A 25,994-nucleotide genomic window follows, 5' to 3' on the forward strand; every position below is an offset into this window, starting at 1 on the left:
CCCACACCCAGCCTCCAGCAGTCACATGTGGCCCCCCCCAGCCTCCGCCAGTCACGTGCGTCCCCACCCCCAGCCTCCGGCAGTCATGTGTGGCCTCCACCAGTCACAAGTGGCCTCTCCGCCACTCAGGCGTGGTGCTGCCAGTCATTATATCTGACACCGTGCCATCTACCAGAGAAATAATAAAACCCCAGAAAACAATAAACACCCGCAGCGGCACCGGAGCCAGGGCCGGACACTTTACCTTCAGCCTGAAGAACTTCTGCACTTGGGCCATGTCAAAGTTCTGGTCGGCACATAACATGTCAGCAGCGATCTGAGCGGAGGAAGTCAGAGAATAAAGTAAGCAGCAGAACAATGGCGGCCGGACGCCTCCCCTCCCCCTCCGCTACACACGGACACATCACATCTCCGCTGTCAGTGAATTTGGATTCTGCAGCAGCGGCCGGCGTGTGCCGCGGCATCGAGCGCGCAGCGTTATCACCATCAATTACAGAGGAGCGGAGGACGAAAAGCTGCGAGAGGCTGATTAGAGCGGAGGAGACGCCGGGAGACAGCGCAGCACCGCCGCTGACACAGACTAATCCCCAACTGCCTTTGATTGGACAATCGCATGTTCAGCCATGATGTCCCCCCACCTCCCCAAAAAAGGACAAACACTGCAAATATTAAAGAGACGGAGGCCAAATAAATCTATATCCAACGCTAAGCTGTAACCCGCGGAGTCCCAGCACTCATTACATCAGGAGAAGACACTTATTACCGAGGACCATGGAGGAATCCAGATCACAGGACCCTGGAGACGCCGCGGCCACATCGGGGGTCATTGTGCATTCACCGCACCGCGCCGACGCAATATCATACATGAGCCTCAATTATGGAGAAATAATAACACATGAGAACGTCGGGGAGGAAAAGAGCAGGACACAGGCGTGCAACATGTCACTAATGCCCTGACCACCAGAGGGCAGTGTGCACCCGCTACAAGTATTTATTATCAGTGTTAACTAATTTTATATTACATCGTTACCTTAGTCATAATTTCTGCTACAGAGTCTAAAATCCCTCACAAACATAGACTTACATAATAGGATTCTGTCTGCAGCCACCACTAGGGGGAGCTCCCTGTATACAGAGATACATGATAAGATCCTGTCTGCAGCCACAACTAGGGGGAGCTCCCTGTATACAGAGATACCGTATATACTCGAGTATAAGCCGACCCGAGTATAAGCCGACCCCCCTAATTTTGCCACAAAAAACTGGGAAAACTTATTGACTCGAGTATAAGCCTAGGGTGGAAATGCAGCATTTACCGGTGAATTTCAAAAATAAAAATAGATCATTATTTCCCCATAGCTGTGCCATATAGTGCTCTGCACCGTTCATATTTCCCCATAGGTGTGAACCATATAGTGCTCTGCACCGTTCATTGTGCCCCCTAGCTGTGCCATATACGGTGCTCTGCACCGTTCATTGTGCCCCATAGATGTGCCATATACGGTGCTCTGCACCGTTCACTGTGCCCCATAGCTGTGCTGTGCCATATACGGTGCTCTGCACCGTTCACTGTGCCCCATAGCTGTGCTGTGCCATATACGGTGCTCTGCACCGTTCACTGTGCCCCATAGCTGTGCTGTGCCATATACGGTGCTCTGCACCGTTCACTGTGCCCCATAGCTGTGCTGTGCCATATACGGTGCTCTGCACCGTTCACTGTGCCCCATAGCTGTGCTGTGCCATATACGGTGCTCTGCACCGTTCACTGTGCCCCATAGCTGTGCTGTGCCATATACGGTGCTCTGCACCGTTCACTGTGCCCCATAGCTGTGCTGTGCCATATACGGTGCTCTGCACCGTTCACTGTGCCCCATACATAGCTGTGCTGTGCCATATACGGTGCTCTGCACCGTTCACTGTGCCCCATACATAGCTGTGCTGTGCCATATACGGTGCTCTGCACCGTTCACTGTGCCCCATACATAGCTGTGCTGTGCCATATACGGTGCTCTGCACCGTTCACTGTGCCCCATACATAGCTGTGCTGTGCCATATACGGTGCTCTGCACCGTTCACTGTGCCCCATACATAGCTGTGCTGTGCCATATACGGTGCTCTGCACCGTTCACTGTGCCCTATAGCTGTGCTGTGCCATATACGGTGCTCTGCACCGTTCACTGTGCCCCATAGCTGTGCTGTGCCATATACGGTGCTCTGCACCGTTCACTGTGCCCCATAGCTGTGCTGTGCCATATACGGTGCTCTGCACCGTTCACTGTGCCCCATACATAGCTGTGCTGTGCCATATACGGTGCTCTGCACCGTTCACTGTGCCCCATAGCTGTGCTGTGCCATATACGGTGCTCTGCACCGTTCACTGTGCCCCATAGCTGTGCTGTGCCATATACGGTGCCCTGCACCGTTCACTGTGCCCCATAGCTGTGCTGTGCCATATACGGTGCCCTGCACCGTTCACTGTGCCCCATAGCTGTGCTGTGCCATATACGGTGCTCTGCACCGTTCACTGTGCCCCATAGCTGTGCTGTGCCATATACGGTGCTCTGCACCGTTCACTGTGCCCCATACATAGCTGTGCTGTGCCATATATACGGTGCTCTGCACCGTTCACTGTGCCCCATAGCTGTGCTGTGCCATATACGGTGCTCTGCACCGTTCACTGTGCCCCATAGCTGTGCTGTGCCATATACGGTGCTCTGCACCGTTCACTGTGCCCCATAGATGTTCCACATAAATTTGTGCCGCCGCTGCCGCAATAAAGAAAAAAAAACACATACTCACCTCCCTTGATTGCAGCTCCCGGCGTCTCGTTCCGGCGCCTCCATCTTCCCGGCGTCTCTGCTCTGACTGATCAGGCAGAGGGCGCCGCGCACACTATATGCGTCATCGCGCCCTCTGCCTGAACAGTCAGAGAGCAGAGACGCCGGGAAGATGGAGGCGCCGGCCGGGAAGATGGATCGGCGCCCGGCGGCTGGAACGAGGACAGGTGAATATGCTATACTCACCTAGTCCTGGCGATCCTCGCGCTGTCCCCTCCTGTCTTCGGTGCCGCAGCTTCTTTCTCTATCAGCGGTCACCGGCACCGCTGATTAGAGAAATGAATAAGCGGCTCCGCCCCTATGGGAGGTGGAGCCGCTTATTCATTTCTGTAATGAGCGGTCCCACGTGACCGCTGAAGAGAGGAAGAAACTGCAGCGCCGAAGCCCGTGGGAGGGCAGGGACAGCGCGAGGATCGCTGGGACTAGGTAAGTATACCCCAGCGCCTTCAGCCCCTCACCTGCCGACCCCACCGCTACCGTGACTCGAGTATAAGCCGAGGGGGGCACTTTCATCCCAAAAATTTGGGCTGAAAATCTCGGCTTATACTCGAGTATATACGGTACATAAAATCCTGTCTGCAGCCACCACTAGGGGGAGCTCCCTGTATACAGAAATACATGATAAGATCCTGTCTGCAGCCACCACTAGGGGGAGCTCCCTGTATACAGAGCTACATGATAAGATCCTGTCTGCAGCCACCACTAGGGGGAGCACCCTGTATACAGAGATACATGATAAGATCCTGTCTGCAGCCACCACTAGGGGGAGCTCCCTGTATACAGAGATACATGATAAGATCCTGTCTGCATCCACCACTAAGGGGAGTGTTGTGAATTCTGTTGTCAGGCTCCCTCCTGTGGTCATGAATGGTACTTCGGCTGGTTCTATCCATGGACTTCCTCTGGTGGGTGTTTCTGAGTTTCCTTCCACAGGTGACGAGGTTAATTCGTTAGCTGGCTGCTCTATTTAACTCCACTTAGATCTTTGCTCCATGCCACCTGTCTATGTTCCAGTATTGGTCTAGTTCACTCCTGGATCGTTCTTGTGACCTGTCTTCCCAGCAGAAGCGAAGTTCCAGCTTGTATTTCTTTGGTTTGCCATTTTTCTGTCCAGCTTGCTATTTTTATTGTTGTCTTGCTTGCTGGAAGCTCTGGGACGCAGAGGGAGCGCCTCCGCACCGTGAGTCGGTGCGGAGGGTCTTTTTGCGCACTCTGCGTGGTCTTTTTGTAGGTTTTTGTGCTGACTGCAAAGTAACCTTTCCTATCCTCGGTCTGTTCAGTAAGTCGGGCCTCACTTTGCAAAATCTATTTCATCTCTGTGTTTGTATTTTCATCTTTACTCACAGTCATTATATGTGGGGGGCTGCCTTTTCCTTTGGGGAATTTCTCTGAGGCAAGGTAGGCTTTATTTTTCTATCTTCAGGGCTAGCTAGTTCCTTAGGCTGTGCCGAGTTGCATAGGGAGCGTTAGGCGCAATCCACGGCTATTTCTAGTGTGTTTGATAGGATTAGGGATTGCGGTCAGCAGAGTTCCCACGTCCCAGAGCTCGTCCTTTATTATCAGTAACTATCAGGTCATTCCGTGTGCTCTTAACCACCAGGTCCATTATTGTCCTGACCACCAGGTCATAACAGTACAGGTGGCCCAAAGTACTAATGCATCTCAATAGAGGGATAAGAGAAGTTCTGAGACCATTTTATTTTCTTTGCAGTGTGTTTTGTCTCTCTTTTCCCCTTTACCTCTGGGTGGTTCAGGACACTGGTGTAAACATTGACATTCAAGGTCTGTCCTCTTGGATGGATAATCTCACTACAAGGGTACAAAACATTCAAGATTTTGTGGTTCAGAATCCGATGTCAGAGCCTAGGATTCCAATTCCTGATTTGTTTTTTGGTGATAGATCTAAGTTCTTGAATTTCAAAAATAATTGTAAATTGTTTCTTGCCTTGAAACCTCGCTCCTCAGGTGACCCTGTTCAACAAGATCATTATTTCTTTGTTACGTGGTGACCCTCAAGACTGGGCATTTTCCCTTGCGCCAGGAGATCCGGCATTGCGTGATGTTGATGCGTTTTTCCTGGCGCTTGAATTGCTTTATGACGAACCTAATTCAGTGGATCAGACAGAGAAAATCTTGCTGGCTTTGTGTCAGGGTCAGGATGAAGCGGAGATATATTGTCAGAAGTTTAGAAAGTGGTCTGTGCTCACTCAGTGGAATGAATGTGCCCTGGCAGCAATCTTCAGAAAGGGTCTCTCTGAAGCCCTTAAGGATGTCATGGTGGGGTTTCCCATGCCTGCTGGTCTGAATGAGTCTATGTCCTTGGCCATTCAGATCGATCGACGCTTGCGTGAGCGTAAAGCTGTGCACCATTTGGCGGTACTATCTGAACATGGGCCTGAGCCTATGCAATGTGATAGGACTTTGACCAGAGCTGAACGGCAAGAACACAGACGTCGGAATGGGCTGTGTTTTTACTGTGGTGATTCCACTCATGCTATCTCCGATTGTCCTAAGCGCACTAAGCGTTTCGCTAGGTCTGACACCATTGGTACGGTATAGTCTAAATTTCTATTGTCTGTTACTCTGATTTGCTCTTTGTCATCCTATTCAGTTATGTCATTTGTGGATTCAGGCGCTGCTCTGAATTTGATGGACTTGGAGTTTGCCAGGCGTTGTGGTTTTTTCTTGGAGCCCTTGCAGTATCCTATTCCATTGAGAGGAATTGATGCTACGCCTTTGGCCAAGAATAAGCCTCAGTACTGGACCTAATTGACCATGTGCATGGCTCCTGCACATCAGGAGGATATTCGCTTTCTGGTGTTGCATAATCTGCATGATGTGGTCGTTTTGGGGTTGCCATGGCTACAGGTTCATAATCCAGTATTGGACTGGAAATCTATGTCTGTGTCCGGCTGGGGTTGCCAGGGGGTACATGGTGATGTTCCATTTTTGTCTATTTCGTCTTCCACTCCTTCTGAAGTTCCAGAGTTTTTGTCGGATTATCGGGATGTATTTGATGAGCCCAAAGCCAGTGCCCTACCTCCTCATAGGGATTGCGATTGTGCAGTTAATTTGATTCCTGGTAGTAAGTTTCCTAAGGGCCGATTGTTCAATTTATCTGTGCCAGAGCACGCCGCTATGCGGAGTTATATAAAGGAATCCTTGGAGAAAGGCCATATTCGCCCGTCGTCATCACCGTTAGGAGCAGGGTTTTTTTTTTGTGGCCAAGAAGGATGGTTCTTTGAGACCTTGTATTGATTACCGCCTTCTTAATAAAATTACAGTCAAATTTCAGTACCCTTTGCCGTTGCTGTCTGATTTGTTTGCTCGTATTAAAGGGGCTAGTTGGTTCACCAAGATAGATCTTCGAGGGGCGTATAATCTTGTGCGTATTAACCCCTTAGTGACCGAGCCAAATTTTTGAAATCTGACCAGTGTCACTTTATGTGGTAATAACTCTGCAACGCTTCAACAAATCCCAGTGATTTTGAGATTGTTTTTTCGTGACACATTATACTTTATGATAATGGTAAATTTAGTTCAACATTTTTTGTGTTTATTTATAAAAAATATAAAAAATTTGAGAAAAATGTTAAAAAATTAGCAATTTTCTAAATTTGAATAATTATCCCTTTAATCCAGATAGTCATACAACAGCAAACCATTAATAAATAACATTTCCCACATGTCGGCTTTACATCAGCACCATTTGTAAAATGTTATTTTATTTTGTTAGCATTTTAGGAGGTTTAAAAATGTAGCAGCAATTTTTCATTTTTTCAAAGAAATTTACCACATTTATTTTTTTAGGGACTTATCCATGTTTAAAGTGGCTTTAGGGGTCCCATATATTGGGAAGCCCCCAAATGTGATACCATTTTAAAAACAGCACCCCTAAACATATTGAAAACTGCTGTCAGGTAGTTTATTAACCCTTCAGGTGCTTTACAGGAATTAATGCAAAATGGCATGACCGAAATGAAAATGTGTATTTTTACCACCTAAATGTTGCTAACTTCTAAACAGATTACTATAGCCGGCAGACTCTAAGGCCACTATTTGGTCATGAATTGCCATCGCAAACATCAGGACAACAAAATCATGATCCGAGGGCACCAATTGGGATAAAGAAGAAGCCCCCACACTCTGTTGACCATTTATAATGATGTAGTCACTATTGACAGCAGCATCTAAGGGGTTAAACAGATTTAGAAGGCGCAAATACTGATCGTGGCTGATACAGCAAGTTGTCAGCTATAGTGTACAACCAACAGATGCTGGATTGTCATCTGAATGGGGAGGCTATTCTCTTATATCTCAGGTCAGTTAAAAGACGTATTGGCGGTCATTAAGGGGTTAAACAAGGCGATGAATGGAAAACAGCATTAAATACGCCCGAGGGCCATTTTTAGTACCTGGTTATGCCATCCGGGCTTTCCAATGCTCCATCAGTATTTCAGTCCTTTATGCATGACATCTTCCGAGAGTACCTGGATAAATTCCTGATTGTGTATTTGGATGATATTTTGGTCTTTTCGGGTGATTGGGAGTCTCATGTGAAGCAGGTCAGAATGGTGTTCCAGGTCATTCGTGCGAATTCCTTGTTTGTGAAGGGGTCAAAGTGTCTCTTTGGAGTTCAGAAGGTTTCATTTTTGGGGTTCATTTTTTCCCCTTCTACTATCGAGATGGACCCTGTTAAAGTCCAGGCCATTTACGATTGGACTCAGCCGACATCTGTGAAGAGCCTGCAAAAGTTCCTGGGCTTTGCTAATTTTTATCGGCGCTTCATCGCTAATTTTTCTACTGTTGCTAAACCGTTGACTGATTTGACCAAGAAGGGTGCTGATGTGGTCAATTGGTCTTCTGCGGCTGTAGAGGCTTTTCAGGAGTTGAAGCGTCGTTTTTCTTCTGCCCCTGTGTTGTGCCAGCCAGATGTTTCGCTCCCGTTTCAGGTTGAGGTTGATGCTTCTGAGATTGGAGCAGGGGCTGTTTTGTCGCAAAGAAGTTCTGATGGCTCGGTGATGAAGCCATGTGCTTTCTTTTCTAGAAAGTTTTCGCCTGCTGAGCGTAACTATGATGTTGGTAATCGTGAGTTGTTGGCCATGAAGTGGGCGTTCAAGGAGTGGCGTCATTGGCTGGAAGGAGCCAAGCATCGCGTGGTGGTCTTGACAGATCACAAGAATTTGACTAATCTTGAGTCTGCCAAACGGTTGAATCCGAGACAGGCTCGATGGTCGTTATTTTTCTCCCGTTTTGATTTTGTGGTTTCGTACCTTCCGGGCTCTAAGAATGTGAAGGCTGATGCCCTGTCAAGGAGTTTTGTGCCTGACTCTCCGGGTGTTCCTGAGCCGGCGGGTATTCTCAAAGAGGGGGTAATTTTGTCTGCCATCTCCCCTGATTTGCGGCGGGTGCTGCAAAAATTTCAGGCTGATAGACCTGACCGTTGCCCAGCGGAGAAACTGTTTGTCCCTGATAGATGGACTAGTAGAGTTATCTCTGAGATTCATTGTTCAGTGTTGGCTGGGCATCCTGGAATCCTTGGTACCAGAGATTTGGTGGCTAGATCCTTCTGGTGGCCGTCTGTCACGGGATGTGCGTTCTTTTGTGCAGTCCTGTGGGACTTGTGCTCGGGCTAAGCCCTGCTGTTCTCGTGCCAGTGGGTTGCTTTTGCCCTTGCCGGTCCCGAAGAGGCCCTGGACGCATATTTCTATGGATTTTATTTCGGATCTCCCCGTCTCTCAAAAGATGTCGGTCATTTGGGTGGTTTGTAATCGCTTTTCTAAGATGGTCCATTTGGTATCTTTGTCTAAATTGCCTTCCTCCTCTGATTTGGTTCGTTTACATGGTATTCCGGAGAACATCGTTTCTGACAGAGGTTCCCAGTTTGTTTCGAGGTTTTGGTGATCCTTTTGTGCTAGGATGGGCATTGATTTGTCTTTTTCCTCGGCTTTCCATCCTCAGACAAATGGCCAGACCGAACGAACTAATCAAACTTTGGAAACATATCTGAGATGCTTTGTTTCTGCTGATCAGGATGATTGGGTGTCCTTTTTGCCGTTGGCTGAGTTCGCCCTTAATAATCGGGCCAGCTCGGCTACTTTGGTTTCGCCGTTTTTCTGCAATTCTGGTTTCCATCCTCGTTTCTTTTCAGGGCAGGTTGAGTCTTCGGACTGTCCTGGTGTAGATACTGTGGTGGATAGGTTGCAGCAGATTTGGACTCATGTGGTGGACAATTTGACATTGTCCCAGGAGAAGGCTCAACGTTTCGCTAACCGCCGGCGCTGTGTGGGTCCCCGAGTTCGTGTTGGGGATTTGGTTTGGTTGTCGTCTCGTTATGTTCCTATGAAGGTTTCCTCTCCTAAGTTTAAGCCTCGTTTCATTGGTCCGTATAAGATTTCTGAGGTTCTCAATCCTGTGTCATTTCGTTTGGCCCTTCCTGCTTCTTTTGCCATCCATAATGTGTTCCATAGGTCGTTATTGCGGAGATACGTGGCGCCTGTGGTTCCATCCGTTGATCCTCCTGCCCCGGTGTTGGTTGAGGGGGAGTTGGAGTATGTGGTGGAGAAGATTTTGGATTCTCGTGTTTCGAGACGGAAACTCCAGTACCTGGTCAAGTGGAAGGGTTATTGTCAGGAAGATAATTCCTGGGTCTTTGCCTCCGATGTTCATGCTGCCGATCTGGTTCGTGCCTTTCATTTGGCTCATCCTGGTCGGCCTGGGGGCTCTGGTGAGGGTTCGGTGACCCCTCCTCAAGGGGGGGGGTACTGTTGTGAATTCTGTTGTCAGGCTCCCTCCTGTGGTCATGAATGGTACTTCGGCTGGTTCTATCCATGGACTTCCTCTGGTGGGTGTTTCTGAGTTTCCTTCCACAGGTGACGAGGTTAATTCGTTAGCTGGCTGCTCTATTTAACTCCACTTAGATCTTTGCTCCATGCCACCTGTCTATGTTCCAGTATTGGTCTAGTTCACTCCTGGATCGTTCTTGTGACCTGTCTTCCCAGCAGAAGCTAAGTTCCAGCTTGTATTTCTTTGGTTTGCCATTTTTCTGTCCAGCTTGCTATTTTTATTGTTGTATTACTTGCTGAAAGCTCTGGGACGCAGAGGGAGCGCCTCCGCACCGTGAGTCGGTGCGGAGGGTCTTTTTGCGCACTCTGCGTGGTCTTTTTGTAGGTTTTTGTGCTGACCGCAAAGTAACCTTTCCTATCCTCGGTCTGTTCAGTAAGTCGGGCCTCACTTTGCTAAATCTATTTCATCTCTGTGTTTGTATTTTCATCTTTACTCACAGTCATATGTGGGGGGCTGCCTTTTCCTTTGGGGAATTTCTCTGAGGCAAGGTAGGCTTTATTTTTCTATCTTCAGGGCTAGCTAGTTCCTTAGGCTGTGCCGAGTTGCATAGGGAGCGTTAGGCGCAATCCACGGCTATTTCTAGTGTGTTTGATAGGATTAGGGATTGCGGTCAGCAGAGTTCCCACGTCCCAGAGCTCGTCCTTTATTATCAGTAACTATCAGGTCATTCCGTGTGCTCTTAACCACCAGGTACATTATTGTCCTGACCACCAGGTCATAACAGGGGAGCTCCCTGTATACAGAGATACATAAGATCCTGTCTGCAGCCACCACTAGGGGGAGCTCCCTGTATACAGAGATACATGATAAGATCCTGTCTGCAGTCACCACTAGGGGGAGCTCCCTATATACAGAAATACATGATAAGATCCTGTCTGCAGCCACCACTAGGGGGAGCTCCCTGTATACAGAGATACATGATGAGATCCTGTCTGCAGCAACCACTAGGGGGAGCTCCCTGTATACAGAGATACATCATAAGATCCTGTCTGCATCCACCACTAGGGGGAGCTCCCTGTACACAGAGATACATGATGAGATCCTGTCTGTAGCCACCACTAGGGGGAGCTCCCTGTATACAGAGATACATGATAAGATCCTGTCTGCAATCACCACTAGGGGGAGCTCCCTGTATACAGAGATACATGATAAGATCCTGTCTGCAGCCACCACTGGGGGGAGCTCCCTGTATACAGAGATACATGATAAGATCCTGTCTGCAGCCACCACTAGGGGGAGCTCCCTGTATACAGAGATACATGATAAGATCCTGTCTGCAGCCACCACTGGGGGGAGCTCCCTGTATACAGAGATACATGATAAGATTCTGTCTGTAGCCACCACTAGGGGGAGCTCCCTGTATACAGAGATACATGATAAGGTCCTGTCTGCAGCCACCACTAGGGGGAGCTCCCTGTATACAGAGATACATGATAAGATCCTGTCTGCAGCCACCACTAGGGGGAGCTCCCTGTATACAGAGATACATGATAAGATCCTGTCTGCAGCCACCACTAGGGGGAGCTCCCTGTATACAGAGATACATGATAAGATCCTGTCTGCAGCCACCACTAGGGGGAGCTCCCTGTATACAGAGATACATGATAAGATCCTGTCTGCAGCCACCACTAGGGGGAGCTCCCTGTATACAGAGATACATGATAAGATCCTGTCTGCAGCCACCACTGGGGGGAGCTCCCTGTATACAGAGATACATGATAAGATTATGTCTGCAGCCACCACTAGGGGGAGCTCCCTGTATACAGAGATACATGATAAGATTCTGTATGCAGCCAACTTTGAAATCCCATAATACAACCATCTGATGTCGGCTCATGAGCGCCTTCTTGTGGTGGTGCATACAGAGAGTCTTATCATATGACTCCATGGTTACACAGGGTATTTGCTTCTATGTAACAGATTAATGCCCCTCTAACCTGTACAGCACCAGCTGCAGACATTCCACCCTTTAGACGATGACACTCACCACCATGATATCATCATTCAGTTTCCTGCTGGATATTGCGAGCTCCAAGTCAGCAACTGCTCCGAGCCGCGAGTCATAGGTGGTTGTCCCATCATTAATGATATTGTCCACTGGGAAGTCATTGGCCGTCGCCCAACGTTCATAGTGTTTGTATCTGATGGAAAAGGAGGGTCAGAGTCACACATAGGAGATCCCCCTCTAAACAGACAGCGGAGTCACGGTGTGAAGAGCGCAGCTCTGGAGAATAATACAGGATCAGTAATGTAATGTATGTACACAGTGAATGCACCAGCAGAATAGTGAGTGCAGCTCTGGGGTATAATACAGGAGGTAACTCAGGATCCGTAATGTAATGTATGTACACAGTGACTGCACCAGCAGAATAGTGAGTGCAGCTCTGGAGTATAATACTGGATGTAACTCAGGATCAGTAATGTATGTACACAGGGACTGCACCAGCAGAATAGTGAGTGCAGCTCTGGGGTATAATACAGGATATAACTCAAGATCAGTAATGCAATGTATGAACACAGTGAATCCACCAGCAGAATAGTGAGTGCAGCTCTGGAGTAGAATATAGGATGTAACTCAGGATCAGTAATGTAATGTATGTACACAGTGACTGCACCAGCAGGATAGTGAGTGCAGCTCTGGAGGATAATACAGGAGGTAACTCAGGATCAGTAATGTATTGTATGTACACAGTGACTGCACCAGTAGGATAGTGAGTGCAGCTCTGGAGGATAATACAGGAGGTAACTCAGGATCAGTAAGGTAAGGTATGTACACAGTGACTGCACCAGCAGAATAGTGAGCGCAGCTCTGGAGTATAATACAGGCTGTAACTCAGGATCAGTAATATAATGTATGTACACAGTGACTGCACCAGCAGAATAGTGAGTGCAGCTCTGGAGTATAATACAGGAGGTAACTCAGGATCAGTAATGTAATGTATGTACACAGTGACTGCACCAGCAGAATAGTGAGTGCAGCTCTGGAGTAGAATACAGGAGGTAACTCAGGATCAGTAATGTAATGTATGTACACAGTGACTGCACCAGCAGAATAGTGAGTGCAGCTCTGGAGTATAATACAGGAGGTAACTCAGGATCAGTAATGTAATGTATGTACACAGTGACTGCACCAGCAGAATAGTGAGTGCAGCTCTGGAGTAGAATACTGGATGTAACTCAGGATTAGTAATGTATGTACACAGGGACTGCACCAGCAGAATAGTGAGTGCAGCTCTGGTGGTATAATACAGGGTGTAACTCCGGATCAGTAATGCATGAACACAGTGACTCCGGAGGATCGCCACTTTACGTTTACTTGTTGCAGTCGAGGTTCGTACTTGTCTGCGTTCGTCACCAGGTAAACCTCGCTGAAGAGCTGCCTCCTGAAATAAAGGATATAATGTTACAGAGCAGAACATAAAACGTTACTTACATTTGATATCAGTAGGGATCGTCAGACATCTCGACCTCGTGATTTTAGGGTCCTGATGACGTCCATAAGGCTGTGTGCACATGTTGCTGATTTTTTGCGGTTTTTTTTTTTTGCGTTTTTCGCTATAAAACCGGAAAAAAACGCATCCCGGTAAAAAACGCAGCATGTTCATTAATTTTGCGGATTTTTCGCAGATTTCCTACTTCATAATGCATTGGGAAATGTCCAGAAAAATCTGCAAAAAAAAACGCACCAAAAACGTGGTAAAAACGCACAAAAAACTGATGCAGATTTCTTGCAGAAAATTTCAGGTTTTTCTCAGGAAATTTCTGCAAGAAATCCTGAACGTGTGCACATAGCCTTGAGGGAACCTGACACTCACGTCATGGTGCCCAAGCCGTCCCGCCCAGCTCCTCCTCGCCCTGCCACGGGTGACTGACAGGCCTCTCCCATGTGCACTAATAGAGAGACACCTGTCAATCACCGAGGACTGAGGTGGTGCCGGACTTGTCTGCTCTCTGGCTCTGGTCGCCAGCCGGATCCTCTAACTATATTAATATACCCAGCTGTGGCCGTGCCTCTCGCCTGTGGCCGCGCTCCCCGCCTGTGGCTGTGTCCCCCGCCTGTGGCCGCGCTCCCCGCCTGTGGCCGTGTCCCTCGCCTGTGGCCGCGCTCCCCGCTTGTGGCTGTGTCCCCCGCCTGCGGCCATGCATCTCGCCTGTGGCCGCGCTCCCCGCCTGTGGCTGTGTCCCCCGCCTGTGGCCATGCATCTCGCCTGTGGCTGCGCTCCCCGTCTGCAGCTGCGCCCCCTACCTGTGACCTCGCTCCCCCACCTGTGGCCCTACCCCCGCCTGTGGCCCTGCCCCCGCCTGGATTCACGTTGTCCGCGGTCTGGGCAGCATTAATCAGGTCCAGGCTCCCTTTGCAGTGTGTGTCCTCCGCGGACCGGGCTCTCTCCAGCGTATAACTCCCAGCATGCACCTCTCACGTGGTGATCGCCCTCCTCTCTTCCTCTGTGCTGCTGTTAACGCTCGGTGTAACCTGAGCGGCACAATCCTGAGGCCCCATCGTGATCTTACGTGTTCACAGCTTTCCACCAGAAGTCCAGAATCTTCTTCCCCCCCACACCAGGCAGCAGAGCCTTGGGAACGTCCTCCAGAAATCTGTACAATCCGCTCTGATCATTCTAGACGGGATCAGAAGAGACAGAAACCATTGTGTAATATTCACCGGATTAAATGTCACATTACAGGCACGGAGCACACCGGATATCACCGCAGCATCAGAGGGGGCCACCACATGGGGGCGCTCTACACACACAGCCTGCGGGCAGGAGCTCTAGCGCCACCTACTGGAAGTCACAATCCAACCTGCACAGATCTCCAATATTGCACAATGAGGGGCAACAGCGCACCCCCAAAACAAGGGTCTGCAGATGGAGCTTCTGGTTTGGCGCTCATCCTAAGTCATGTAACAAGGCTTCTTAAAGGGTCCATAGTGACCCTTATTATTGCTACATCCAAAACGTGAAGCTAGAGTTCTAGTCCTCTATCTTTCTGAAGAGACTATTTGCATATTTATAATCCCAGTGCATTGCCTACAAGTCTCCTTACACCAACATTCTGCTCTCTTCAAGTAGAAATATTACTTATCCAATATTATACCCCAGGGCTGCAATCACTATTCTGCTGGTGCAGTCACTGTGTACATACATTACATTACTGATCCGGAGTTACATCCTGTATTATACTCCAGAGCTGCACTCACTATTCTGCTGGTGCAGTCACTGTGTACATACATTACTGATCCTTAGTTACATCCTGTATTATACTCCAGAGCTGCACTCACTATTCTGCTGGTGCAGTCACTGTGTACATACATTACTGATCCTTAGTTACATCCTGTATTATACTCCAGAGCTGCACTCACTATTCTGCTGGTGCAGTCACTGTGTACATACAGTTAGGGCCAGAAATATTTGGACAGTGACACAAGTTTTGTTATTTTAGCTGTTTACAAAAACATGTTCAGAAATACAATTATATATATAGTATGGGCTGAAAGTGCACACTCCCAGCTGCAATATGATAGTTTCCACATCCAAATCGGAGAAAGGGTTTAGGAATCATAGCTCTGTAATGCATAGCGTCCTCTTTTTCAAGGGACCAAAAGTAATTGGACAATGGACTCTAAGGGCTGCAATTAACTCTGAAGGCGTCTCCCTCGTTAACCTGTAATCAATGAAGTAGTTAAAAGGTCAGGGGTGGATTCCAGGTGTGTGGTTTTGCATTTGGAAGCTGTTGCTGTGAGCAGACAACATGCGGTCAAAGGAACTCTCAATTGAGGTGAAGCAGAACATCCTGAGGCTGAAAAAAAAGAAAAAATCCATCAGAGAGATAGCAGACATGCTTGGAGTAGCAAAATCAACAGTTGGGTACATTCTGAGAAAAAAGGAATTGACTGGTGAGCTTGGGAACTCAAAAAGGCCTGGGCGTCCACGGATGACAACAGTGGTGGATGATCGCCGCATACTTAATTTGGTGAAGAAGAACCCGTTCACAACATCAACTGAAGTCCAGAACACTCTCAGTGAAGTAGGTGTATCTGTCTCTAAGTCAACAGTAAAGAGAAGACTCCATGACAGTAAATACAAAGGGTTCACATCTAGATGCAAAACATTCATCAATACCAAAAATAGACAGGCCAGAGTTACATTTGCAGAAAAACACCTCAAGAAGCCAGCTCAGTTCTGGAAAAGTATTCTATGGACAGATGAGACAAAGATCAACCTGTACCAGAATGATGGGAAGAAAAAAGTTTGGAGAAGAAAGGGAACGGCACATGATCCAAGGCACACCACATCCTCTGTAAAACATGGTGGAGGCAACGTGATGGCATGGGCATGCATGGCTTTCAATGGCACTGGGTCACTTGTGTTTATTGATGACATAAGAGCAGACAAGAGTAGCCGGATGAATTCTGAAGTGGACCGGGATATACTTTCAGCCCAGATTCAGCCAAATGCTGCAAAGTTGATTGGACGGCGCTTCATAGTACAGATGGACAATGACCCCAAGCATACAGCCAAAGCTACCCAGGAGTTCATGAGTGCCAAAAAGTGGAACATTCTGCAATGGCCAAGTCAATCTCCAGATCTAAACCCAATTGAGCATGCATTTCACTTGCTCAAATCCAGACTTAAGACGGAAAGACCCACAAACAAGCAAGACCTGAAGGCTGCGGCTGTAAAGGCCTGGCAAAGCATTAAGAAGGAGGAAACCCAGCGTTTGGTGATGTCCATGGGTTCCAGACTTAAGGCAGTGATTGCCTCCAAAGGATTTGCAACAAAATATTGAAAATAAAAATATTTTGTTTGGGTTATGTTTATTTGTCCAATTACTTTTGACCTCCTAAAATGTGGAGTGTTTGTAAAGAAATGTGTACAATTCCTACATTTTCTATCAGATATTTTTGTTCAACCCTTCAAATTAAACGTTACAATCTGCACTTGAATTCTGTTGTAGAGGTTTCATTTCAAATCCAATGTGGTGGCATGCAGAGCCCAACTCGCGAAAATTGTGTCACTGTCCAAATATTTCTGGACCTAACTGTACATTACATTACTGATCCTGAGTTACCTCCTGTATTATACTTCAGAGCTGCACTCACTATTCTGCTGGTGCAGTCACTGTGTACATACATTACATTACTGATCCTGAGTTACAGCCTGTATCATACCCCAGAGCTGCACTCACTATTCTGCTGGTGCAGTCACTGTGTACATACATTACATTACTGATCCTGAGTTACATCCTATATTATACGCCAGAGCTGCACTCACTATTCTGCTGGTGCAGTCACTGTGTACATACATTACATTACTGATCCTGAGTTACAGCCTGTATCATACCCCAGAGCTGCACTCACTATTCTGCTGGTGCAGTCACTGTGTACATACATTACATTACTGATCCTGAGTTACAGCCTGTATCATACCCCAGAGCTGCACTCACTATTCTGCTGGTGCAGTCACTGTGTACATACATTACATTACTGATCCTGAGTTACATCCTATATTATACGCCAGAGCTGCACTCACTATTCTGCTGGTGCAGTCACTGTGTACATACATTACTGATCCTGAGTTACATCCTGTATTATACCCCAGAGCTGCACTCACTATTCTGCTGGTGCAGTCACTGTGTACATACATTACTGATCATGAGTTACATCCTGTATTATACTCCAGAGCTGCACTCACTATTCTGCTGGTGCAGTCACTGTGTACATACATTACATTACTGATCCTGAGTTACATCCTGTATTATACTCCAGAGCTGCACTCACTATTCTGCTGGTGGATTCACTGTGTACATACATTACTGATCCTGAGTTACATCCTGTATTATACTCCAGAGCTGCACTCACTATTCTGCTGGTGCAGTCACTGTGTACATACATTACATTACTGATCCTGAGTTACATCCTGTATTATACTCCAGAGCTGCACTCACTATTCTGCTGGTGCAGTCACTGTGTACATACATTACATTACTGATCCTGAGTTACATCCTGTATTATACTCCAGAGCTGCACTCACTATTCTGCTGGTGCAGTCACTGTGTACATACATTACTGATCCTGAGTTACATCCTGTATTATACCCCAGAGCTGCACTCACTATTCTGCTGGTGCAGTCACTGTGTACATACATTACTGATCCTGAGTTACATCCTGTATTATACTCCAGAGCTGCACTCACTATTCTGCTGGTGCAGTCACTGTGTACATACATTACATTACTGACCCTGAGTTATATCCTGTATTATACTCCAGAGCTGCACTCACTGTTCTGCTGGTGCAGTCACTGTGTACATACATTACATTACTGATCCTGAGTTACCTCCTGTATTATACTCCAGAGCTGCACTCACTATTCTGCTGGTGCAGTCACTGTGTACATACATTACATTACTGATCCTGAGTTACCTCCTGTATTATACCCCAGAGCTGCACTCACTATTCTGCTGGTGCAGTCACTGTGTACATACATTACAGTACTGACCCTGAGTTATATCCTGTATTATACTCCAGAGCTGCACTCACTGTTCTGCTGGTGCAGTCACTGTGTACATACATTACATTACTGATCCTGAGTTACATCCTGTATTATACTCCAGAGCTGCACTCACTATTCTGCTGGTGCAGTCACTGTGTACATACATTACATTACTGATCCTGAGTTACATCCTGTATTATACTCCAGAGCTGCACTCACTATTCTGCTGGTGCAGTCACTGTGTACATACATTACATTACTGACCCTGAGTTATATCCTGTATTATACTCCAGAGCTGCACTCACTGTTCTGCTGGTGCAGTCACTGTGTACATACATTACATTACTGATCCTGAGTTACCTCCTGTATTATACTCCAGAGCTGCACTCACTATTCTGCTGGTGCAGTCACTGTGTACATACATTACATTTCTGATCCTGAGTTACATCCTGTATTATACCCCAGAGCTGCACTCACTATTCTGCTGGTGCAGTCACTGTGTACATACATTACATTACTGACCCTGAGTTATATCCTGTATTATACTCCAGAGCTGCACTCACTGTTCTGCTGGTGCAGTCACTGTGTACATACATTACATTACTGATCCTGAGTTACCTCCTGTATTATACTCCAGAGCTGCACTCACTATTCTGCTGGTGCAGTCACTGTGTACATACATTACATTTCTGATCCTGAGTTACATCCTGTATTATACCCCAGAGCTGCACTCACTATTCTGCTGGTGCAGTCACTGTGTACATACATTACATTACTGACCCTGAGTTATATCCTGTATTATACTCCAGAGCTGCACTCACTGTTCTGCTGGTGCAGTCACTGTGTACATACATTACATTACTGATCCTGAGTTACCTCCTGTATTATACCCCAGAGCTGCACTCACTATTCTGCTGGTGCAGTCACTGTGTACATTCATTACATCACTGATCCTGAGTTACATCCTGTATTATACTCCAGAGCTGCACTCACTATTCTGCTGGTGCAGTCACTGTGTACATACATTACATTACTGATCCTGAGTTACAGCCTGTATTATACTCCAGAGCTGCACTCACTATTCTGCTGGTGTCTTTCTGTAAGGGATGATGTGAGGCCCCTGTAATGTATCTGTGATCGCTGCCCCGTGTGTCGGTCCCGCCGCCCGCTCTCCCCCTGACATACTGCCCTCCTCGCCCTCTCCCGTCTCCCCTCCTGACATTACAGCCGCCGTCACTGAATTTACACGTTTCCTGGGAGATTTCGCGGCGTTTTTACTGCTTGTCCGCAGCTACAACTACAAGTCCCAGCACCGCTCCATCCCCCGCACTATAGAACGGGAAAGTCATCAGTGACGCTGCACACCTTGATGTGGCTCTCCAGCAGGGCGCCATGTCCGGCCACCAGCAGCACACAGATCATACCGAGCGGACGACGGCTCCAGCACCGACCTAGCACCGACCCAGGACGCCTCACGCTCCGCCTCCGGGGATCTCCCACAATCCTGTTCCCGGCCCCGCCCCTGTACGATGACTCCTGTATGAGCCCGACCTCTCCGGTCTCCGGTTACCCTGCCCCCGGGCCTCGGCTGCGGGGATTGTTCTCCCTCAGGCCGTGTACAGTGGGGATTGTTCTCCCTCAGGCCGTGTACAGTGGGGATTGTTCTCCCTCAGGCCGTGTACAGTGGGGATTGTTCTCCCTCAGGCCGTGTACAGTGGGGATTGTTCTCCCTCAGGCAGTGTACAGTGGGGATTGCTCTCCCTGAGGCCGTGTACAGTGGCAATTGTTCTCCCTCAGGCCGTGTACAGTGGGCATTGTTCTCCCTCAGGCCGTGTACAGTGGGCATTGTTCTCCCTCAGGCCGTGTACAGTGGGGATTGTTCTCCCTCAGGCCGTGTACAGTGGGGATTGTTCTCCCTCAGGCAGTGTACAGTGGGGATTGCTCTCCCTGAGGCCGTGTACAGTGGGGATTGTTCTCCCTCAGGCAGTGTACAGTGGGGATTGCTCTCCCTGAGGCCGTGTACAGTGGGGATTGCTCTCCCTCAGGCCGTGTACAGTGGGGATTGTTCTCCCTCAGGCCGTGTACAGTGGGGATTGCTCTCCCTCAGGCCGTGTACAGTGGGGATTGCTCTCCCTCAGGCCGTGTACAGTGGGCATTGCTCTCCCTCAGGCCGTGTACAGTGGGGATTGCTCTCCCTGAGGCCGTGTACAGTGGGCATTGTTCTCCCTCAGGCCGTGTACAGTGGGGATTGCTCTCCCTCAGGCCGTGTACAGTGGGGATTGCTCTCCCTCAGGCCGTGTACAGTGGGGATTGCTCTCCCTCAGGCCGTGTACAGTGGGGATTGCTCTCCCTCAGGCCGTGTACAGTGGGCATTGCTCTCCCTCAGGCCCTGTACAGTGGGCATTGCTCTCCCTCAGGCCGTGTACAGTGGGCATTGCTCTCCCTCAGGCCGTGTACAGTGGGCATTGCTCTCCCTCAGGCCGTGTACAGTGGGCATTGCTCTCCCTCAGGCCGTGTACAGTGGGCATTGCTCTCCCTCAGGCCGTGTACAGTGGGGATTGCTCTCCCTCAGGCCGTGTACAGTGGGGATTGTTCTCCCTCAGGCCGTGTACAGTGGGCATTGTTCTCCCTCAGGCCGTGTACAGTGAGGATTGTTCTCCCTCAGGCCGTGTACAGTGAGGATTGTTCTCCCTCAGGCCGTGTACAGTGGGCATTGTTCTCCCTCAGGCCGTGTACAGTGGGCATTGTTCTCCCTCAGGCCGTGTACAGTGGGGATTGTTCTCCCTCAGGCCGTGTACAGTGGGGATTGTTCTCCCTCAGGCCGTGTACAGTGGGGATTGTTCTCCCTCAGGCCGTGTACAGTGGGGATTGTTCTCCCTCAGGCCGTGTACAGTGGGGATTGTTCTCCCTCAGGCCGTGTACAGTGGGGATTGTTCTCCCTCAGGCCGTGTACAGTGGGCATTGTTCTCCCTCAGGCCGTGTACAGTGGGCATTGTTCTCCCTCAGGCCGTGTACAGTGGGCATTGTTCTCCCTCAGGCCGTGTACAGTGGGGATTGTTCTCCCTCAGGCCGTGTACAGTGGGGATTGTTCTCCCTCAGGCCGTGTACAGTGGGGATTGTTCTCCCTCAGGCAGTGAACAGTGGGGATTGTTCTCCCTCAGGCCGTGTACAGTGGGGATTGTTCTCCCTCAGGCCGTGTACAGTGGGGATTGTTCTCCCTCAGGCCGTGTACAGTGGGCATTGTTCTCCCTCAGGCCGTGTACAGTGGGGATTGTTCTCCCTCAGGCCGTGTACAGTGGGGATTGTTCTCCCTCAGGCCGTGTACAGTGGGGATTGTTCTCCCTCAGGCCGTGTACAGTGGGGATTGTTCTCCCTCAGGCCGTGTACAGTGAGGATTGTTCTCCCTCAGGCCGTGTACAGTGGGGATTGTTCTCCCTCAGGCCGTGTACAGTGGGCATTGTTCTCCCTCAGGCCGTGTACAGTGGGCATTGTTCTCCCTCAGGCCGTGTACAGTGGGCATTGTTCTCCCTCAGGCCGTGTACAGTGGGGATTGTTCTCCCTCAGGCCGTGTACAGTGGGGATTGTTCTCCCTCAGGCCGTGTACAGTGGGCATTGTTCTCCCTCAGGCCGTGTACAGTGGGCATTGTTCTCCCTCAGGCCGTGTACAGTGGGGATTGTTCTCCCTCAGGCCGTGTACAGTGGGGATTGTTCTCCCTCAGGCCGTGTACAGTGAGGATTGTTCTCCCTCAGGCCGTGTACAGTGGGGATTGTTCTCCCTCAGGCCGTGTACAGTGGGGATTGTTCTCCCTCAGGCCGTGTACAGTGGGGATTGTTCTCCCTCAGGCCGTGTACAGTGGGGGGGAGGAGGCTCTGACTTATGATTTTCATAGGAGGTTTTACATGGACTGTTTGGAGGAGATTTATTTCACCTCTCCCCCATTATTCATGTGATCTGTGGATTTACCTCAGTTTATAGCTTTACACTTCTTAGCAGTTGAGCTGATTGATTTCCTATTTTCGTGGTTCTCCCCTATGAGGCTCTCTGCTTTTTTAAAAACTTGTGTTTTTTTGCAATTTTATAATCTAATATATAATTGCCTAGAATACTACTTCCTGCAATTTGTGCCAACTTCCGTGGCTTTGTCCGGAGCTAATGTCCGGAGCTAATGTCCGGAGCTAATGTCCGGAGATAAGTGACGTCAACAGTGTCCAGTGTCTGATTGGTTGCCGCCTGCTGCGAGCGACCAATCAGAAACGTGCCGTACTGTGACACACTCCGCCCGCCATTTTGGTGTGATTTTTGAATTTTTACCTCACAGCAAGTTTCTACTGCGTGGAGGCGGGCCCAGTGACGGTGCTCTTCAAGCTCCTGCCGAATTTCGTCAAAAAAATGATAATACCATTTACCAAAACTATATATATTTAGTTGTGAAGTGGTTCAGTGACATTTTCACACCAATTTTGAACTTTTGTTTGGTGTTTTCTCCATATACTGCCTATTATTTTTGTTCTTTCTTACTATTATTTATTAATTGTATTATTCTTACATTTGAATAAATAAAGTATATATGGATTCTAGACTCCCGATTCTTTAGAATCGGGCTGCCATCTAGTTGTTAATAAAGTTTCATTAATTTTTAACGTTTATCATGGAGCACTTCATAATTTCTGGTATTACTAGGTACCATAATGTGTGGCTATGTTTGATTTGAAGTGCCATTACTATAAGTTAGTGGACACCTTCTTGCTAATTTATCATACGAACAATGGCCTATGTGTCTCGACCCGCCGAAGAAAAATACTGTGTCATCACAAAGGACAAAGGAGAAATACCGGAAATGGGCAGCAGGGAAGGCCTGGAGACAGGCGGCAGAGAAGAACCAGAAATGGGCAGGCGAGAAGGTTTGGAGACAGGTGGCAGAGAAAAACCAGAAACGGGCAGCGGAGAAGGCCTGGAGACAGGCGGCAGAGTAGAACCAGAAATGGGCAGGCGAGAAGGCCTGGAGACAGGCGGCAGAGAAGAACCAGAAACGGGCAGGCAAGAAGGCCTGGAGACAGGTGGCAGAGAAGTACCAGAAACAGGCAGCGGATTAGGCCTGGAGACAGGTGGCAGAGAAGTACCAGAAACAGGCAGCGGCGAGGGCCTGGAGACAGGCGGCAGAGAACAAGGTCTGGAGACAAGCGGCAGAGAAGTACCAGAAACAGGCAGGCGAGAAGGCCTGGAGACAGGCGGCAGAGAAGTACCAGAAACAGGCAGGCGAGAAGGCCTGGAGACAGGCGGCAGAGAAGTACCAGAAACAGGCAGCGGAGAAGGCCTGGAGACAGGCGGCAGAGAAGAAGGTCTGGAGACAGGCGGCAGAGAAGTACCAGAAACAGGCAGGCGAGAAGGCCTGGAGACAGGTGGCAGAGAAGTACCAGAAACAGGCAGGCGAGAAGGCCTGGAGACAGGCGGCAGAGAAGTACCAGAAACAGGCAGGCGAGAAGGCCTGGAGACAGGCGGCAGAGAAGTACCAGAAACGGGCAGCGGAGAAGGCCTGGAGACAGGCGGCAGAGAAGTACCAGAAACGGGCAGCGGAGAAGGCCTGGAGACAGGTGGCAGAAAAGTACCGGAAACGGGCGGCGGCGAGGGCCTGGAGACAGGCGGTTTTAGATGGCTGTTATTTTTTTTTGTTGACAAATTGGAAAACCAAACTGATGAAGTCGAGTGCTGTCCCTATGGCTTACTATACAAACACAACAGCCCGGCCGCCTCTGTGAGCGCCGAGATGTCCGAAGACCCTGAATATATGGAATATCACCTGCATGACTGCAGGTCATAACATAAGGGGGCTCAGCGCACCCTTTGGCTCATTCATGAGAGCCCACCTGCCATGACAGAGCACCTTTATCTATTAGGACCCTAAACCTAATATTTATCAATGTTTCTGCTTCCGGGCGAGATCAGTGCTGGATCACACACCTTCTTTTCTATCACTTTCTAGCTCGGGAGGCAAAAGTTTCACCCATATTAGGTTTAGGCTCCATCCATTGACTCCTCGCCTTGTTGTGGCCGGTGGGCTCTCCTGAATTGGCTAATCTGCACACAACCTTTATTTTATAGGTATATTTTGTATAGCAGTGATGCAGATCATAGTCCTTATATTTGGTGTTTGCAGACATCTCGGCGCTGCCAGAGGCGGCTGTGTTGTTTGGTTTGTGCATTGTACAGTCACAGCCTCTTGCACCTGTTCACACTTGCTTTTTATTCTGTGCTGGTCAGGTTTTTACACTCCATATCTTAGTACAAGACATCCGCGGCATTTCCTGTGACAGATGTGAGGCAATGTACAGCAGTGGTGATGGGTCCTTCCCATCGGGCCCCTATTCTGTTTCCTGCTGTAATAGTCATGGCGGCCATTGTCGGCAGGAGTCAGAATGACGACTTGTTTTCACCGTTCTGGAGAGGAAAGTGACGCATAAAACTTTTCTGACCTTCATTTGTTGTTAGTGTCCACGCTGAGCCGCGACCAGATCCTACTGATGTGGTATCACACCCTGACTGCGGCGCCCCCGGGGGAAAGAACGGTGACAACAGCGGTATTTATAGCAATCACACATTGTGTACGGTATATAGTGGCCCGTACTGCGGTATCAGCACATGCACTATACAGCGATGCACACCAGCAGGCGGAGCAGGATCCGGCCGCCATTATCAATCTATTGCTATCCACATATTGTGACAACAGGCAGAGTATCGCAGCTGAGAGAAAGGTGTCAGGACACGCAGAGCATCACAGCTATGATAGAAAGGTGTCAGGACCCGCAGAGCATCACAGCTATGATAGAAAGGTGTCAGGAAACGCAGAGCATCACAGCTATGATAGAAAGGTGTCAGGAAACGCAGAGCATCACAGCTGTGATAGAAAGGTGTCAGGACCCGCAGAGCATCACAGCTATGATAGAAAGGTGTCAGGAAACGCAGAGCATCACAGCTATGATAGAAAGGTGTCAGGACACGCAGAGCATCGCAGTTGTGATAGAAAGGTGTCAGGACCCGCAGAGCATCACAGCTATGATAGAAAGGTGTCAGGAAACGCAGAGCATCACAGCTATGATAGAAAGGAGTCAGGACACGCAGAGCATCGCAGCTGTGATAGAAAGGTGTCACAACATAGCTGTCTAGTGACCTGGGACCAGGGGCTCCTTTCCTGGCCCTAACCCTAGGAGGCTCCCTAACTCACTGTGTTCCCCGAGATACTTCAGATGGCGAAGATGCCGGGGCCTCCGCCCTATCTCCCTAGTTAGCCCTCCATCTGTCCGCTTCCCCCACCCGGGGAAGAGGGGGTGCTATTGTGCACAGCAGTACACCAACCTGACACACAGGGCTTGAAAGACAAGGGGAAAACTGAAAACACACACACCGAAAATATTCACTCACATATAACAGAGGAAACCACCAGGCTGTGCAGGGAGGGGAAGAAAGCAAAACAGGGAAGGAAAAGGAATTACCTAGTGTACAAACCAGACAACAGTCGCTTCTACCTCCTCCAGCTCTCCTTCTCAAAATCAACTTCCCCCACTCCGTTGGCTTGCAGCAATTGCTAACTCAGACGAGGACTTGGTAATCGAGCCCAGATTTTATAGGGGAAAGGAGTGGTTAACCGAGCACAGCTGCATGCAGTTCCAACATGGCAGATTAACCCCTGTTCTGCTGGAAGAAATAAACACGTTTAATACACTGGAGAAGTTCTTCTCAGCGGTAGAGTAAGAGCAACCAGCCGTTGCGGTCTTCTGGCTCCTCTCTGTCGAGGTACCCCCGTGACAGTACCCCCTCTTCTAA

The 25,994-nt window shown here is 48.9% G+C and overlaps 1 protein-coding gene across 4 annotated transcripts in view; it reads right to left on the minus strand.

Annotated features, from left to right (window-relative positions):
- Positions 1 to 25,772, minus strand: part of LOC138650878 (uncharacterized) — a 42,651-nt gene extending 16,879 nt beyond the window's left edge. The window contains exons 1-5 of one of the 4 annotated variants that reach the window (XM_069740731.1): positions 25,664 to 25,772; positions 14,196 to 14,302; positions 13,022 to 13,066; positions 11,671 to 11,824; positions 245 to 316 (exon numbers count right to left, since the gene is read on the minus strand). In XM_069740731.1, coding sequence (XP_069596832.1) covers positions 245 to 316; positions 11,671 to 11,676 — 78 coding nt within the window. In that variant the 5' untranslated portion in view covers positions 11,677 to 11,824; positions 13,022 to 13,066; positions 14,196 to 14,302; positions 25,664 to 25,772. Of the gene's footprint in view, positions 1 to 244; positions 317 to 11,670; positions 11,825 to 12,993; positions 13,067 to 14,195; positions 14,303 to 19,540; positions 19,675 to 25,663 lie in introns of those variants that run through there. The other 3 variants (XM_069740733.1, XM_069740732.1, XM_069740730.1) reach the window with 3 other exon arrangements.
- Between the last annotated feature and the right edge of the window lie 222 nt (positions 25,773 to 25,994).

The sequence above is a fragment of the Ranitomeya imitator genome, chromosome 10, assembly GCF_032444005.1.
Source record: "Ranitomeya imitator isolate aRanImi1 chromosome 10, aRanImi1.pri, whole genome shotgun sequence".
NCBI classification, from domain to species: Eukaryota; Metazoa; Chordata; class Amphibia; order Anura; family Dendrobatidae; genus Ranitomeya; species Ranitomeya imitator.